Source organism: Berghia stephanieae, chromosome 1 (assembly GCF_034508935.2).
Source record: "Berghia stephanieae isolate SIO BIC M18660-M18661 chromosome 1, UCSD_Bste_1.3, whole genome shotgun sequence".
NCBI lineage: Eukaryota > Metazoa > Mollusca > Gastropoda > Nudibranchia > Aeolidiidae > Berghia > Berghia stephanieae.
The window spans coordinates 124,020,547-124,038,046 of record NC_088360.1 but is presented as its reverse complement, the minus strand read 5'-3'; the positions used below and the strand labels follow the sequence as shown (position 1 = coordinate 124,038,046).

The following is a 17,500-nucleotide window of genomic DNA, read 5'->3' as shown; positions in this document are numbered from 1 at the left end:
AATATGTTCTAGCCTAGGTTCTAGCCTATGGAACTCTCCTCCGATCCGGACCGGACGCCGCATAGTTGAATCCTTGGAAAAGGCTCTTCACTCATTCTCTCACCATACTCAGATTTAAAATGGGTACCTGACCGTTAAAAACAATGTCTCGTCCTACATATTAAGTGTTGCTGTTGGCTAGGGATCCCTTGTTAACTGCTTTGAGCACGTTTTGTGGATATTGCTTTATACAAACGCTCAAGTTCATGCATTTACCAGAAAAAAAACACTATTATACTCTGAAGAATGACATAGATGTTGGCAGCGTAGCTCAGCGGTGCGGTCTTTGCTTCGTACCTGCGCTGTGTGGCCTTTAGCAAGCCTTGGTTCAATTTGCGGCGCTGTACTGCGGCTAACGCCTGGGTTATTCAAGTCTTCCCTTGAATTAGACCCTAGACAAAACTGTCCCCTATAGGATAAAAAAAAGGGAATCTAATTTTTAATTTAATCTAATTAAAACATTTTTGGCCATAATCTTAACACTCAGTATCAGTGTTACAAAATCATCGATTGTATTTTTTTAAAAAATAGACTACCCTCGAATTAAAATTTACTCTTAAAGTTAAAAGGGGTCATGTACGACTTGTAGGTACTTATTTACGACTTTGATAACCCAAATGAATGAGACTTACCGTTGTAATAATAAAATATATATACATATATAACACACTTTCACAGATGTTCCATGTTCAATGTGCTTCACAATGGTTCATAATTCCACCAGCAGGCCAAGTGGAACCATGTTTCCATTTGATACTGTATGTTAGGGGTAACTTTGTACCAACAATCTTACAATATTTGTCACTGCCAATAGCAAAGTACCCATTCGCTTTATAGTGTATGAAATAAGAGTTCCTATGTTCGATTTTCTATGTACACGACTTTTTATTGCATGTCATCAGAGATCCAAGATTCGATTATAGACGTTTTTTAATGTATGACAAAAGAGTTCCAAGATTCCATTATAGATGACTTTTTATTGTATGACATAAGAGACCAATATTCGGCTTTAGACGACTTTTTATTATATGATATAAGAGTTCCAAGATTCCATTACAGATGACTTTTTATTGTGTGACATAAGAGACCAATATTCGACTTCAGACGACTTTTTATTATATGACATAAGAGTTCCAAGATTCCATTACAGATGACTTTCCACATTGTGTATGCCATAAAAAGATTCCATTATAGACGACTTTTTATTGTATGACATACGAGTTCCACGATTCGATTATAGACGAATTGTATATATTTGAAAGCATTATTTTCATAAAATTTGTATTGCGTTAAAAAAAATAAAATAAATAAAGCTTTTAGTATTCATAAATTTATCCCCTTCCCCCTCGCCCCTCCCCCAATGCCTTCCCTTTCGCCATTCGTTAGTCTCACCGTCGCGAATGCTGCGTGAATAATCGATTTCGGTGAAAGGATTTTGAAACTTTAAATAAAGACAATGTCTGACAAATTGAAAGGTGTAAACACAATTTTAATAGGGAAGAAAAGTCGTGACGTCACACCTTTTACTTTTCCGGTTCCAAATCCTTTGAAGTGTGTAGGTAACCAGTCCTTCTGACGACCACTAATAAACAGGTTACATACTGAATCATAAGGTAGCATGACTATTCTATTAGAAGTAATGTAGAGGGAGATTCTAATGATTACAGGACGTTAAAGAGCGAGGATGGATGATCTTTATTGACGACAAGCATCTAGACATTAAAATGCCATCACTCTGAAACCCGAAGATCATCTTCACAAGGCATCTATGGTGTTCAGCAGTCTTCCGGAAGAGTGGTTTTACACTTCTAATGAGATTGGAACCAGTTTTTAACATCACATTTTTGTTCCCTATTGTGCGACCTAATAACAGTTTTTGATTATGCCAAATTAAATATTAAATTTGTTAACGACTCTTTACTTGACATTCTTATAATTTTATGTTTCTCTTTGGATTCCTTCCTAATTTTTTATATTCCTTTTCTATAGGTTGCCCTGAAGAGACAGCAAGCAGCTGAAGATGCTATAGCCCTTGGTATTCGTGCGTGTGTGTCAGAGACAGGTATACCTGTAATGACACAAGGCCCACTGTGGGGCCCCGGTACAGTTACAGCCCCTCTCACAGAGACTTTAGAGGGCCACGATGAGCCCGATACCCAAGGAACTGCAAGTGATAGTTGTGGTAAGTTTACAATAGACCGCGGTGGCTGACAGCAGATAGCATTTAAAAGTAAAGAAAAAAAATATCCTTCCAATGTTCCAATGATACAAAGCTACTAGAAGCTGAAGACTGTAAAAAGTAATAAATAAATATGATTATAACCGCTTCAAAAAAGTTTCTGCCTCAACCCTTTCTTTATCCAAGAACAAAAACAATAAAAGCATAAATATCGGTTTTTTTTTTGGTTTTTTTTTTGTTTTTTTTTTTTTTTTTTTGTTTTTTTTTTACAACAATGTAATTATGTTTTTATTGTGTTTGTTGTTGGCTGAAGAAGGATTTTGAGCCGGAAACATTCCGTATTTGGAATTTTCTTCTTTTAAAAGATATTTTTTTGAAGCTGTTATATTTATTTTTGTTCATCACTTTGTCGTGTTCCAGTACACTTTTGGATATTATGTTCAGTATTCGGGATTGTTATAACAAAATGTTTATCGAAATCGAAGGATCATCGATTTTTTCAATTTGAAAATTATGTTTGAAAAATAAAACCCGAAACAATTTTTTTTTACCTGGTATCTACTTAATCTGTAAATCATGAAATCGGACCAGTGCTTTAAAGAGAAGCGTAGCTTCGGTATAGAAACTCATAATTGTGACCATTGAGTCATACTGGTATGATATTAAGATACATTAGATAAAGAAAATTGAATTAGGAATTTTCGTTTTTCTTTTAAAGATTAAGACACGAAACTGTGCGACTATGTGGTCTAGTGGTATGACACTCGCTTTCGGATCGGAAGTCCTGGGTTCGGTCCTCGCTCGGCGCATAGTTGAGTCCTTGGAAAAGACTCTTTATCACATTCTCTCACCGTACTTAGGTGTAAAATGAGTACCTGTCCGTTAACAGCGTTGTCTCTGTCGAAAAAAAAAGTTGTATTATCGCCTAACAGGCATCATGCTTTGTTATTTATGTTACGTGTTGCTGTTGGTCATGGACCCTTTCTAAAGCGCTTTGAGCACGTTTAGTGGATTTTGCGCGATATAAAATCTCTATTAAAAAAAAATCCCAATTCATTTTATGGTTGGAGGCGTTCCTTATAATTCAAATTTCATAGATAAACTTGATATTAGAATTTAAAGCATCATATTCACACTGACATAGAATGAAATCGAAATCGATCTTTTATATAGAGCAATATGCGCTTAACGTGCTCAAGTGCATAACAAAGGGTCCCTGGCTAACAGCTACACTTAACATAATATAGGACGAGATATGATACCGGACAGAGATAACGCTGTTAATCGCCAGGTATTTGTTTTACATCTGAATACGGTAAGAGAATATGAGTAAAATGCCGTTTCCAAGGATTCAACTATGCGCCGCTCAGAGCGGGTCTTGAACCCTGGAGCTACCAGTCCGAAGGCGAGTGTCATACCACTATCCACATAGCCGACATAATACCGTTTTGAGACAATTGGTTACAATTATAGCATTCAAAGGGGCCTTGATAGCTTAGTTGGTAGAGCACTCTCTTCACAAAGCAAAGGAACCGAGATTGATCCCAGGCGCAGTCGGATTTTTTTCTGACCCCCTGTTCACCTAGCAGTGATGGGCAGTTGGGTTTGTTAGATCTGGCGGAAAGTACTTTGCGATAGACAAGCGTCCAATCAAAAGGGTAGCAAGCAATTGCTATTGTCCGTTTCACGCTATAGAAACCGGGATAAACTCCGGCTCCATTGGCCCGATGATGGCTCTGAAGGATAACATTCAGACATATCAACGCCATGCTCTGAGAAGACTCTGACATTTTGAATATGGATACAAAGTGGTGAGAAATGGTTCATTTTTAATAGTCGGAGATCCATTGTGTGAAGTATTTCCTTGCCTGTGCTAAGTAGGTTGTTTACATTTCTAAGTGATCATGTCCACTTCATAGGTAGTAAAGGATAGAAACCCTATACAAGCAATCGGATCTCAGTTTACCAAGGATTAACCCGAATACAATGTAGAAAAGAAATTTTGTCAACATTAAATCAGTATAGACTTTGCTCAAAACCAATTTCATACCGAAGTATGTCTTTATTTTTAAAAAAATAAGTACACTCCCTTTGTTTCAAGCTATGCTTGAAAAATGTAACGGGAGATTTAAAAGGGAGAAAAAAAAAAGAATATAAATAAAGGTGAAATACAAGGATTGTGCGCACTGGCAAAGAAATAAATCTTAATTTTTTTTTGTTATGCATTAGAAATAAAGTAAAAAGATTAATTTCAAAAACAAGATATCTAGATAGGTAAATAAATAAATGAATAAATAGATAAAAATCTAACACAAACATATCTGTTATGAGTCGTGAGGTTTTAGTCTGCAACGTTGGCTAAACATAATCCCTCAAAGATGTTAGCCTCATGAATCTGAAGTTTATTTAACGAACTGAACAAGTGTGTAGGAAAAAGCTTTGTCTGGCACCTTTCATACACACTTGTTCAATTCTTTATCTTACACCGGTGCCTGTTCCTGAATTTCCTCAGCGCTAAACGAAAATTAAAAATTCCATACTTTTCAAAGTACTTTCCGCCAAATTGAATAGACACAGCTACCGAATTACAATGGGACATAGGCAACTGTGCAAAGTGCCTTTCCCTAAGGGCATAATCAATGGCTAAAAACTCCTCATATCTAATGAATGTCGTTTTGTTATTTCAAGACTGCGCCACCACATAACAACTAACAGTGGCAATGTAGTTAAGGAATTAACATTGTTCACTATCTGATGGTAAATGAAGAGACTTAGAGGGATTCGATAAAATAAAGAATCTCGAGATTCGTAGAAACATAGGTGGCCAAACCACTTCACATCGCACAACTCTCACATTGGAGACGGTAAAGATGCACAATGTTATAACTGTAACAGTATTTATTATTCTAAACAAACGGAAGTTACGCCTTACTCCTCTCGATGCTAGACAAGTACCTGATGAGTACTTTAAACATATGCAACGTGTGATAAACATTTCACCCTTTACAGCAAAATACGCCGTATTTTACAATTTATATAAGGAATCATTTGTGCGATTATTTCAATGGTCATTGCCGTACTCGAAAATAAACATGTTTATACAATTTTGGTTATAAAAAACATACTATCAATTGACTACAATGATCCTCATATTGTCAAATATTCTAAATCCTGAGACTTCAGAAAGAGGGAGGGAGAGAGAGATAGAGAGGAGGAGGAGGAGGAGGAGAGAGAGAGAGAGAGAGAGAGAGAGAGAGAGAGAGAGAGAGAGAGAGATAGATAGATAGATAGAGAGAGAGAGAGAGAGAGAGAGAGAGAGAGAGAGAGAGAGAGAGAGAGAGAGAGCGCGGAGAAAAGGGATTGTTGTATCCCAAACTGATGACTGGCCCAGGACACCATAAGCTGTAGAATCGAGTTTGTATCTATCCATATAAACTACAAGGAATTAAGGGGAATAAATAATTCGACTCGATATGTTTGTTGGAGGACTCCACGGTATATTAGATTATTTGCCTCTCCAAATAATATGCAAAATGCTTTTATAAGACAGTGACAAACAAAGAAGAAGGAAACTACCATAAAATAAAAATAAAAAGGATAATAACAATCCCCCAAAAATCGGTCTCCCTAGACAAAGTATACACCTTGCCGATTTTGTGCCTGCTCCTCTACATTTTAAATTTATCACATCTCTTCCTTCTTTTTTCATAGGCTACTTATCTTCTGCAAATTATTTATCTGAAATTCGTCTTATTTCCCAGCTGCCACTGAACTCTATAAATTAAGCCTATTCTTGTGACTTCTGAAGTTTTATAGCTATAGTCGTATTGCAGGATGTCTTTAAGACAGATATGCTGTCTTTAACTACCCTACATAATGTTTTGAAAATGAGTTACATTAACATTTCTAAATCGTCCTCAACAGTTAGACCAAATTAAGAAATTAAGGAGCAGGCACCGATGTAAGATAAAGAACTGAACAAGTGTTCATGAGAGGTGCAAGACAAAGCAAGAAAGAAATATACAAGAAAAAAAAAACATCCCCAAAAATCAGTTAACCTCGACTGGGGATTGAACCTCAGATCTTCTGATTACCGGTCAGACGTGCTACCATTATAGTTAGACCAAGCTTGTTACATCTATAAAGGTACTGACTTACTACATGTTATAAAACCTTCTTTTGAACTCCTTTATTGTGGTAATTGTGTGCAATCACTGACCATAGCTATATGACATTGGACTTCAGTAGACAGAATTGTTTCTTGATTTCAATATCACATTCTAAATCACTAACTTTGATATCTTAAAAGAGGACATCTTTTTTCTAAAATCATAACTATTTAGGATACGTGGTCTTGTGGTATGACACTCGCCTGAAGATCGGAATGTCCTTGGTTCGAGTCCCGCTCTTAGCGCGCAAGGTTGAGTCCTTGGAAAAGGCTCTTTACTCACATACTGTCACCGTACTTCGGAATAAAATAAGTACCTGGTTGTTAACACCGCCGTCAGTCGGGGAAAAAATTCGCATTATAGGCGTCACGTCTCGTATGTTAACGATGACTAGTGACCCCCTTATAAAGCGCTTTGAACATGTTCAGTGGATATTGCATTATATAAAAGCTCAAGTTTTAGTTTAATTGAGAATGTTGCTCTCTGATGAAAATATAGAGTTGGCTCAAATGAAAAAAAGTTCTCTATGCTTGTTTACGAGCTACGAATTGATGGTTCATCCGTGACCTCTTGTTGCGATGCTTCTCAAGCTATTGACATGGATGCTTTTTTTTACTATCATCTAATTGTAAAAGTCTCGAGTTATTCAATCAACATACGGTGCATATACTTTTAAGAATATTTCAGTTATCGTATATTGCATTAAAACTAATCGAATAAACATTTTAGTGGTTTTATTTTTGACTCGAGGATTTAAAATAAAGTATATTTATTTGCCCCGGAAATAAACTGATGACCGTAAGCCGAAGACCAAAAGTCACATAAAGTACTTGCCTATCACCCAGAGTAAACAACCCACAGATCCTGAACACCACTCACAAATTTAACACAGATGATTGAAAAAAATGCAGTGTTGTCAAGAATTGCGATGCTATCCCTTTATCATTGTGTCAGAACAATATGAGAAATACTCAGTTACTGGGCCTGATCTATTTGTGTGTTTGGCAAGTATTTAGGGGGGGCTCAGGCATTTTCGTTAACAGGAAATAAATAGTCGAGGGGGGAAGGAATGGGGTAAATGGTAGGAGATATTCCGATTGGTTAATGCTTAATTACGGACGAAACATCATTTATATGGAGGAAAGTTTTTCAAGCTTCTCTTACCTGCTATGAGCAATAAAAAGTTATTTTCATTTTTGGATACTATGTAAATTTATCACAAAGTACTTTCTAACAGATAAAACTTAGACCCAATTTCGGACAACTGTTAGCGAAAGAAGAACAAAATTAAGCTGCAGGTTGTGGATGAGTCAATACCATTTTTGAATGAGCTATTCGACACGATGCACACAACAAACTTACAACAAAAAATGCAACCAGCCTTTTCTTACCAGTCCACCTTACTAAGAAATCAGTAATTCGATTGATTTCCGTGATAAATCAAGAAGGCAAACTAGGACAAATGCAAAGGCAAATCTAGATGGGTTGAATTAATGCTTATCCATACAGCTCGTGTAAAATGCACGATTCCCTTGACAATAAAATTAAGGCTTATTGCTTTTACCTTGCACCGTTGTGAGGTATGGAATATGAGGTATGTATTTGATTTAACCATCAGCCAATAATTTCTTTGTAGCGGAGATCACTTTAACATTTTCCGGGAGGAAAAAGGGCTCGTGTATACGTCCTCGGCATTGCTGACGGGTCCCAATGGGATATGTCTGTGTCGCACATGGGGCCGGATTCTCCGGAATAATCTGGGTGGTACAGAATAAAGACAAATATGTCTAGTATAACGTGATAAACGACACCACCATTAAAGACAGAGATACAGTATTCTTTCTCATCTGATGGATCCGTTTGGGTGGTATTCCTCCCTCACCGTGTTCAAAAGTCATCCGGTAATTTGGGATATTTGCTGGCATGTGGTATGGGATACTTGTCGGATACAAAATATCTCGTCGTATTATTGGTTAAATGTTATCACGTGACCTTATGCTACGGTAAATATGTTTATTATTCAACGAAAATAAACAACAGATTATGATCTAGAAATTTTCTTGACAAAACAAAAGTTCGGAAATAGCAAAGGGAATGTATGTTTGTATGTGCGTGTGTGTGGTTAGGTTTGGAGGTGATGAAAAGAGGAAAAAGCCAAGAAGAGATAGAAGGAGAGGACAGATATGGAGAGAGAGAGGTTGAGAGAGAAAAAGAAAGAAAGAAAGAGTGAGAGAGAGAGAGAGAGAGAGTGTGTGTATGTGTGTGTGTGAGAGAGAGACTGTGTGTGTTTATGTGTGTGTGAGTGAGTGAGTGAGTGAGAGAGAGAGAGAGAGAGAGTAATAAAGGAAGAAAAAATAGCGGACGGGGAGGGTATCTGAGAATATACATTTATAAGAAAAACAGAAAGGAGAGTGGAGTTTGGGATGACAATATATTAATATTATATAATACTTATTTAAATAACATCTGGCACATTGAAGGGGTTTGGAAAAAAAGCATTGTTTTAAATTACAGTCATAATTTGTTAATACATAAGTTTATTGCTTTTTTTTTCTCCCCGGGATGTTCATTTTTTTTCTTCTGAATTACCGAATCACATATAGTCGATCATATACAATGAAAAATGAAAAATATATTTAAATTTATGTTTTTCATTTCTTAAAATAAAGGCACTAAATGGCAGGCTCTGTATTTGTTTCCTCAAATTGTTGGTGAATTTTATTCTTGACATTATTTCTTACACTTTAGAACTTTTTAATTCCTCCTCACTTGAGGCATTGTAATTAAAAATATAGAAAATCATTGGCTTATTAGAAAAAAAGGTTGTATCGCCTGTTACTGATTTATTTGGTTCAATTTGCTAAATAAATATAGAGAAAATGTTAAACTCTGATCTTGTCTTTGTGTGATGTACTCTTAAAAAACAAACATAGTATGCTTTCGATGTGCTAGTAAACGCATTAAAATCGATGAAAGAAATGTAGTTCCTTGAGAGTACATTGGGGTTTTTAACAATCCTATTTAGGTCAGTCTAAAAAATTTGGGCCTTTCCACCTCTCAACAAAATCAAACGTAAAAGACGAGGTTTCATATTGTCTTTCGCAGTTCACAAGTCGTTGGACTCTGTAACTCTAGAAGTCTTTTCTCAAAGTTTTGAAGCCAAGACTCCTGAGCATTGTTTTCTCACCGGCGCCTGTTTTACACGTTGTCTTCTGAGTGCCGCTATGTAACGTTAAGGTGGAGCAATTAAAGACGGCGGGGAAAAGTCTTCCTTCAAGGGAATCCGTTTACCTGATCCTTTCGAAAAAGTTTGCCCAAGCCCAATAATGCAGAAGCAAAACGGCGGCTCCGTTTCTAAACTCCACTCGAAAAGAATGATTGTGTGATTACGACTGTCAATGTTTGATATTCAAGAGCAGCGATTTGCTACGATTTTCTTCTACAACACATTTTGACTTCGTTAAACAATGTTTTAGTAGTTTTAGCGTAGCACTTGGTTTGGTGGGTGCTTGTCAATGGACTTAGTGCTTGTCTCCCTTTGCTTCTTTTGTGTTTGTGACGTCATGTGTAAACCAAGTTGTATCCCTTTGCGGAAGAGGGGTACAAAGCAAAATGGCGGAATGCATGTTTGTAGAACGAACGGTCAGCAGTTTTTGTTTAAAGTATCCCTTGGTCTGTTTGACCATTAAATCTACAGGTTGGAGAATAATGGGTGGGAAAAGCAGAGATCCAAGAATAGAAAGATTAACGACTAGACAAATGTTATATTATGTATTCACTCATAATTCCATTGTAGTCTGGTGGGAATTTCCGAACTTTAGATCAAGCGTGTGATTTTTTATGTTGAAATAATATCTTGTCTATTCAGAGCTTTGGTAATCCAATTTCACATATTTTTAATCATAAGTTAAGAGTCTAAACAGAAATCTAATGAAAATATTAACAAACGATGTATCTTTCGTTGCACAATTTTTTTTGTAAATCTGTTTCTGTTGTGATTTGTTGCAAACCAGCGGATTTAATTGCATTCAACCTATATCAAATTTTGATTCTTAATACAAAATTTTATAGATTAAATAATATATAATTTAATATTCATTTCTTTATTCAATTCGTATGATTAAAGTTTTACAACTAAATAATAAATAATTACTAAAATTGGCACGATGAAACAGCACACAAACACTATTAAATTAAATCCGTTACTCATTATTTCACAGTTATTTCTTTCAAACGTCATATACGGTTTTAAAAGTTCATCACCACTGAAAGAGTTCTTTTTAATCAAAATGACACAGCGAAAAAAATGGTAGAAAAAAAAACGGAGAAAATAATAGGTTATAAAAAAAAATTGAATTACGCTGGGTGTGAGAAATTTTGCGCTACGATGAATACCCATTGCAAAAAATGCTGCACTTTTTTAAATTCTGAAACAATGTTGAAGCAATATTTGACAGAAATTGTTAGTACTTTGATATCCATATCAGTGGTGGAAAAAAGGAAATTGATAAACAAAAAGTAAGTGTTAAACTAATTGTTTTGTGGGTGATTTCATCTTGATTGAAGCCCATTGTCATTGTGAGATCCATTATTCTTTTATGACAATTTATAGTATTTGGAAGTCTGTTCTTAAAACATTGCCGATTGTTTTCAAATAGATTTACGATTTGGGGTAAAAAGCATTATGATATGAATGAAAGTCAAGCAGACGCACATATTTTACATTGTTGAATCCTTTATGATTATAATTGATGATTTATGTTCCAGTCTAACGTAGACAAGTAAATTCCTCGAACTGTGAGGCTGATTATCTTGATTATATCAGCAACGCAGCAACAATCACTTGCTATCGTTTGCATAGCATCGCAAAATATTTTCGGTCAGGTAAAGTTGACCCAGCAATCCAACATCTAGATCTTAAGATCAGGAAAGAAAAGTAACTTCGACTAAACCTATCTCTTTGTTTGTGAGTCAAATTATGCTGTATCATTCGAGGAATTGTTGCTCCCTTACCTATACCTTATGCAGGTAGAGAAGAAAACAACAACATCCAATTGCGGAAATAGTTAAATCGTAACCTTTTAAGGACAAAAACTAAATTTCTTTTATTTCATAATTCCTACAAGAGAACAATATTAGTAATTTTTGGAAGCCTCGGTCTCATATGTTACTGCTCTCTTGATGAAACAATACAATACTGTGAAGTTGAATTAAAATAAAATCAAGCCCTGCCAAAATACCAATTAATCAGTTTATTGTTATATCGTCCAAGAAATCACAAATGAGCCATTAAATCTACTCTGAATCTACTTCTAAATACAAAGATAATGGCGTTAAATGAAGTGAATAGATATAAATGCCAGAATTCAGAAGAGGATAAAAACTTTTTACAATGATGGGAATCGAACTTCGCCTGGCTGTTATAAGGACTCTCGACAATCAACGCCATCCGTAGTTCCGATCCGGAGGTTGATTCTCATCACTGCAAACGTTTTTTAACCTCTATTGTCTTCTGGTACTTCTTTACTCACGTCATCTTATGCTATTACTATGATAAGTGACTGAACTCACTTTTCTGAATGTATATACAAATATTTGATTACAAAGTCGACAAACAGCCCTAATGATATAAATACTCCAAATTCTGTTGTAATATAAATATTGTCTATTAAAATTCTTCACCATGAATTTCAAATGTACGTGAAGGTAGGTAGTACAAATATTTACAATTCCTAATAAATATAAAATGATTTGAACTCCAAACAAACCAATAACGAAACCACTACAAATAAGACGTTTTTTTAGGCGGCTAAAATCGGAAAAAGAAGTTAATAATATTCCCATATTATTCTAAAGCACTGCATGCACGTGCTAAGATTTTGTTTGACACATTATTCAAGTGTTGAATAAGCTTCGTGAATTATCAAATATTCAGCTTATTGACTAGTTAGCTGCCATACTCCAGAAAAATACTTATTTAAAAATTTGGCCAGAAAACTCGACCTTTAAATATCGATCTAATTAAATGACCCTCATCCTGGCAAAAAACTTTCAAGTCTGGGACTCCGCAAAGGCCCAGGCTTAAAAGTTTTTGCCCAGTGAGGGTCATTTAAATCGATCGAAACTTGGAGTACGATATTTCTGGCCAAATTACTTAATACATGTTTTCCCGAACACGGGAGTTAACGGATTAAACTAGATAATGTTTCTATTTACAAATCTGAAAAGGAATCAGTGATGATTGCAACATTTCCCACCTTCTTTATGCTCACTTTTTAAATCGTAATTTAGGTAATTTCGCCAAACTTTATTTCTGTTTCACCTTTTCAATACTGAAATGTGTTCCACCTCGGGTGATCCATGCAACTGATATGATGTTTCCAACCAGCTTGGATCATGTTTTGTATTATGGTTGTTTTACGCTCAAGCAAAGAGATTTTCCCCTACCTTTTCTCTCCTGTGATTGGGTATTTGGTGTGTTAGATATGTTAGAAAGTACTGTGCAATAATCTAGGAGCTTTCCTTAGGGTATCACGCAATAGATACAGTTCGTTGCATGATTAAAAATTCAGGATATACTCCCGGCATTATTGACCATTTGTCCCTGAAGGCTTACTATTGTTTAGCATGAAGAGGTTGACTATTGGTATAATCATAAGATACTCTCCTTCAAGTTCTGGAGGTAGTAGGTTTAAATCGAGTTTTTAAAATTTTATATGTCACAAAAATACGCATACCATTTAATTTGATTCCATTTTAACTACAATGATAGGTACAGTACAGGAGGGTAAAAACTGAAGGTTACATTTTCAGTTTGTGGGTTAAAAAGAAAATCCTGTCCTTATAATAATGGCTACCCTTGTATAATACTCTTAAAACCACCCTCACATTTTGCTACCAGACAGACAATGTAACACCTACTTTGAAACTTATAGAACCAGAGGCAGTATCTAGATTATTATTAAGTTTGTGCAGTGTTGTCGCCGATCGTCATCTTCTATATCTTGATCAAATATTAGCCCAACTTTTTACGGGAGGGGGGAGGGGTTGTTCAAATATGTGCATCATAATGTGCCCCCCAAAAAGAGGACGTTTAAGAGAAACATAAAGGTAGAAATTAAATCATCATTCTGCTAGTGGTAGAATTTTGTCGTGAATCCAAAAAAAAAAAAAACAGTCTCGCATAAAGGGACAAAATGAATTATACCTCTAATGCTCACACCAAGCAGATTCCTCGATCATGCGGTAATACGGAACGTCTTATTCAACTTGTCGAGCACCTGTTTGTCTGAAGAGCAGTATCGGTACCAAAGAAGCCTCATTGGTAGGTTATCTAGGCGTTTACGTTTACTCAGCATTACGGGAACCCCACTAAGCATGCTACTCATATTATCATTTCCCTGTGGATGATAGAGCACGGATTAATTTGCTTACCTGTAGGTGGGGATGTATCACTTGGGAAATTAATAGGAATTTGTTTTAAATTTACAACAGAATGCATCATCTGCCGTTGCCTTGTTGACATCTTGTAACTATTTTACCCACCATCCAGTTAGATACGACTTGAAATGGAAAAAAATATTAGGGAAAGAGGGGAGAGAAAAAAACAAAGAGAACAAAACAAAAGGGTATATTTTTCTAATGTTTTCGGAAAAATCCGATTAAGTTTACCACAACCAAGAGATTACGTAATATTAGTCCCTCCCTCTCTCTCTCTCTCTCTCTCTCTCTCTCTCTCTCTCTCTATTTATCTGCCTACTCGACAGTCTGTCTTCCTTCTCCTCATCGGCGTCTCTTCGATTCTCTATATATCTATCTATATATCTCTACCTCTTTATATTTCTAGCTCTCTTATAAACGCACGCACGCTCTCTCTCTCTCTCTCTCTCTCTCTCTCTCTCTCTCTCACACACACACACACACACACAAGCATTAAGGTACATACATATAATTTTACTTTAATACTTTATATTATCCTTCCACATTGTTTCTTGATTTATCTCGCCCGGTCTCTAATTCCCTCTTCTGTTTCTCATCTTTAACAACAATACTAAAAGACAGCATAGGTTGAAATTGTCATGTTCAATATTTATCATTCACAGATTCACAGACAGAACTAGAAGTAGACAGCTGTAGTGACAACGGGAGAGAATCACCAACGACCAGTTCTCCAGTTGTTGGAAGTTCCGGACCTTTGACATCAGACATTAGAGAAAACACAACAAATCCCATGTCATCAACAAAATCGCCCGGAAGCACATCACCTAATGATATCCATAGCAATCTCAACACAAGCAATAGATCTGAATACGCTAATAATCACTTTACCAGGAATGAGAAGAGCAGCGATCATCAAGTACAGTGTAGCAACCAAACCCAATCTAACACGACAGAGCATCGCAAAGAAGGATGTGGACAATCTTCAGTAAGTCAGTCCAGTAATAAAAGACCTCATCCATCCAGTACACACCAACCGACAGCATATCGCCCTGGTCGTTTGATGCCACTTGAAATTCTTGAACGTGTTTTTCCTCTACAGCGAAAGTCAGTGTTAGAACTTGTACTTCAAGGATGTAATGGTGACCTTGTTAAAGCTATTGAACATTTTATATCTGCTCAAGACACGGTTGTCGCACAACAAAAGGCGGTTTTTCAGTCAAGCAACAATAAACCCGACAGTAGATCAAATAACCCATTTCTACCCAACGGTTTAGGCTCTCTGCAACACGCTGCTGGGCTTGGATCTCTAATGAACAATGGGGTCAAAATCCCTACAACATCTAGCGGTGGCATTGGAGGTAACATTCTTTCAGGTCTCAATGGAATTCGTAGCATGAGTCAGCTCAACAACAATTCCCACAGCAACCATCCTCATCACCACGCAGTACATCATCCACCTTCTTCGAACATCTCTCTTCCATCAAAACTTGTCAATTACAGCAATAACATCAAATCTGCTTTCACGCCTTTACCAAATGCTCCATCACATGGACTGCATTCGGCATTCACAAACCATCTACACCCACCTTTCAACCATGTCGCCGCTGCAGCTACAGAAGCAGCTCTACGAAATCCATTTTTTCCTCAAAATCATGCATCGTCTGATGTCCTCTCGGCTGCTCCATCTTTAGCATACGCAGGTTTGGGACTTAACCTTGGAATGGGTGGATTTCATCCATCAGCTTACTCTGGTGTTCTTGGAAACCCTTTCTCGTTTCATCCCTATCGCTTAAATCTGCGTGGTAGTAATACTTCTCCTTGCGGTCGACGAACTCCAGAAAAACTAATTGAGAAATCAGCAGCCTTGTCGGACTCTGACCACAGGTCTGAAACGTGGGATGAAGCTGGTTCTTCTGACGAGAGAAAAAGCATTGAGTAGATAATGTCCAGTTTCGTTGGAGCCATCAGCCATTATTTAAATTGTGCTCTTTGAAAACAATCAAAACATTTATATATGATCTATGATATCGAAACTAGTTTTTAAGATGAAACTAGAAAAAAATGTAAATATTGGAAGTCGTATTTTGAAAAAGATTTAGATAGTGTATTGTTCACCAGTATTGTTTCCATCAAATTTTATGTCATCGGCGATATTCGCAATCAGTGAAGATTACATCACAACAGATTACCACTCTATCAGAGACCAAAATGTCTTAAATTTGGGAGATTTAAATTATTCATAAACACTCTTACATTCTACAAAGTACAGTATTGACAATTTAGATTTATGAAGAGAAAATGCGTTTGCCTCTTGTTTTTGTTTCCTGACATTAGGCTGAAATAAAATCATAAAGACCAATAGAAATATGGGTTTTCAAACTTAATGGCCTTAGTGAGAAGGGTTTCTTTTTTAAAAAATAATAATATTAGTCCTCATAAATCTGATCGACCTGAGAACAGTTCTTATCATTAGTTAGGTTTTTTTTTGCTGCACAACAATTAAGAGAATGAACCAGTGTTATACGCATTACCAATAGTGTGTATTTGTTTTCAATCAACATATCGGCCTAATCGTTACCGCTGTTCCCTCTGTGCATTTTATTATACCATCACTTTTATGTACATTATTACTGTTATTGTCACCAACCAACGGGAAAATGTGTCGGTACTTATATTCTAATAATATTGTCATGACTATTGATCAATGATATTTGTATGGGGCAGTGTCAGGAAAAAAAAAGAAAGGTTGATATGTCGGGGATCAAACTTGCACCCACAAAAAGCGTAAACCACCGCCAGGCAGAAGAAAATGAATAGCACGTAGCTCCCTGAGCCATCCAATACATCAAATAATTTTTCTAAATTCACTTCCTAAACCAATCAATGCGTATTAAAAAGTGGGAGATATAAGTGGCAAATCATCGCATGGGGACATAAATTTTTTAGGATTTATTTTTTCGAAAATGTAGCAACTGCATCAACCGGAGACAGCAGTGACAAAGAGTTAACAATAGCGGTTACGTAGCTTTAAACAATATATAATAGTAGACGCCGAAAATGAGGATGGAACTTGCGTCCACTGGATGAAGATGCAATGCATCATTAAGCTAACTCTTTCTAATAAATGGGTTATTTCTGCATTAATATGGTGTAATTTCCATACCCTCGGCGGATGTTGTTTTTCTTGGCGGGAGAGAGATATTTCGATCCACATTTGCTTTGTCTGCTTTCTCTGTGGGCTTTGATTGGGTCTTTGTCGGATAATGTATTCTGATGTCTTTTATTGGAAAAAAGGCTTATATTGTTGTGAGACACATTTTTATTTGCAAATTACATCGGGTGCGAGAAAAAAAAAAACTGGAATAGTTTAGAAGCCTGTAACCACCGGACCAAAACTGACGCAAGTCTGAAACCATAATTAAACCAATTTATTGAACCTAATGTACATAAACCTTTTTTTACTTAAATATCGAGAAATATTTATTTGAAGATTGTTTTAACTCTCTCCTTACCAGCCATTTTCAGGTTTTTCCCGAAAATTCCACACCCAATTAACACAAAAATAGATTTTTTATCACTCAAACACAACAGCAGTAGACCGTCTAAGTTCTTGCGATAAATAATTTCTTTACTAAACATGCTCTACCACACACTGTTTATTTTCCTTAAATTT

The 17,500-nt window shown here is 36.2% G+C and overlaps 1 protein-coding gene across 1 annotated transcript in view; it reads left to right on the top strand.

Moving 5' to 3' along the window:
- LOC144963002 (uncharacterized) overlaps nucleotides 1-17,500 on the top strand; it is a 25,015-nt gene that overhangs the window by 5,909 nt on the left and 1,606 nt on the right. The window contains exons 3-4 of the mRNA XM_078896524.1: nucleotides 2,029-2,221; nucleotides 14,490-17,500. The exon at nucleotides 14,490-17,500 is cut by the window's right edge and continues 1,606 nt beyond it. Of these exons, the coding sequence (XP_078752650.1) occupies nucleotides 2,029-2,221; nucleotides 14,490-15,766 (1,470 nt within the window). The 3' untranslated portion in view covers nucleotides 15,767-17,500. The remainder of the gene's footprint in view (nucleotides 1-2,028; nucleotides 2,222-14,489) is intronic.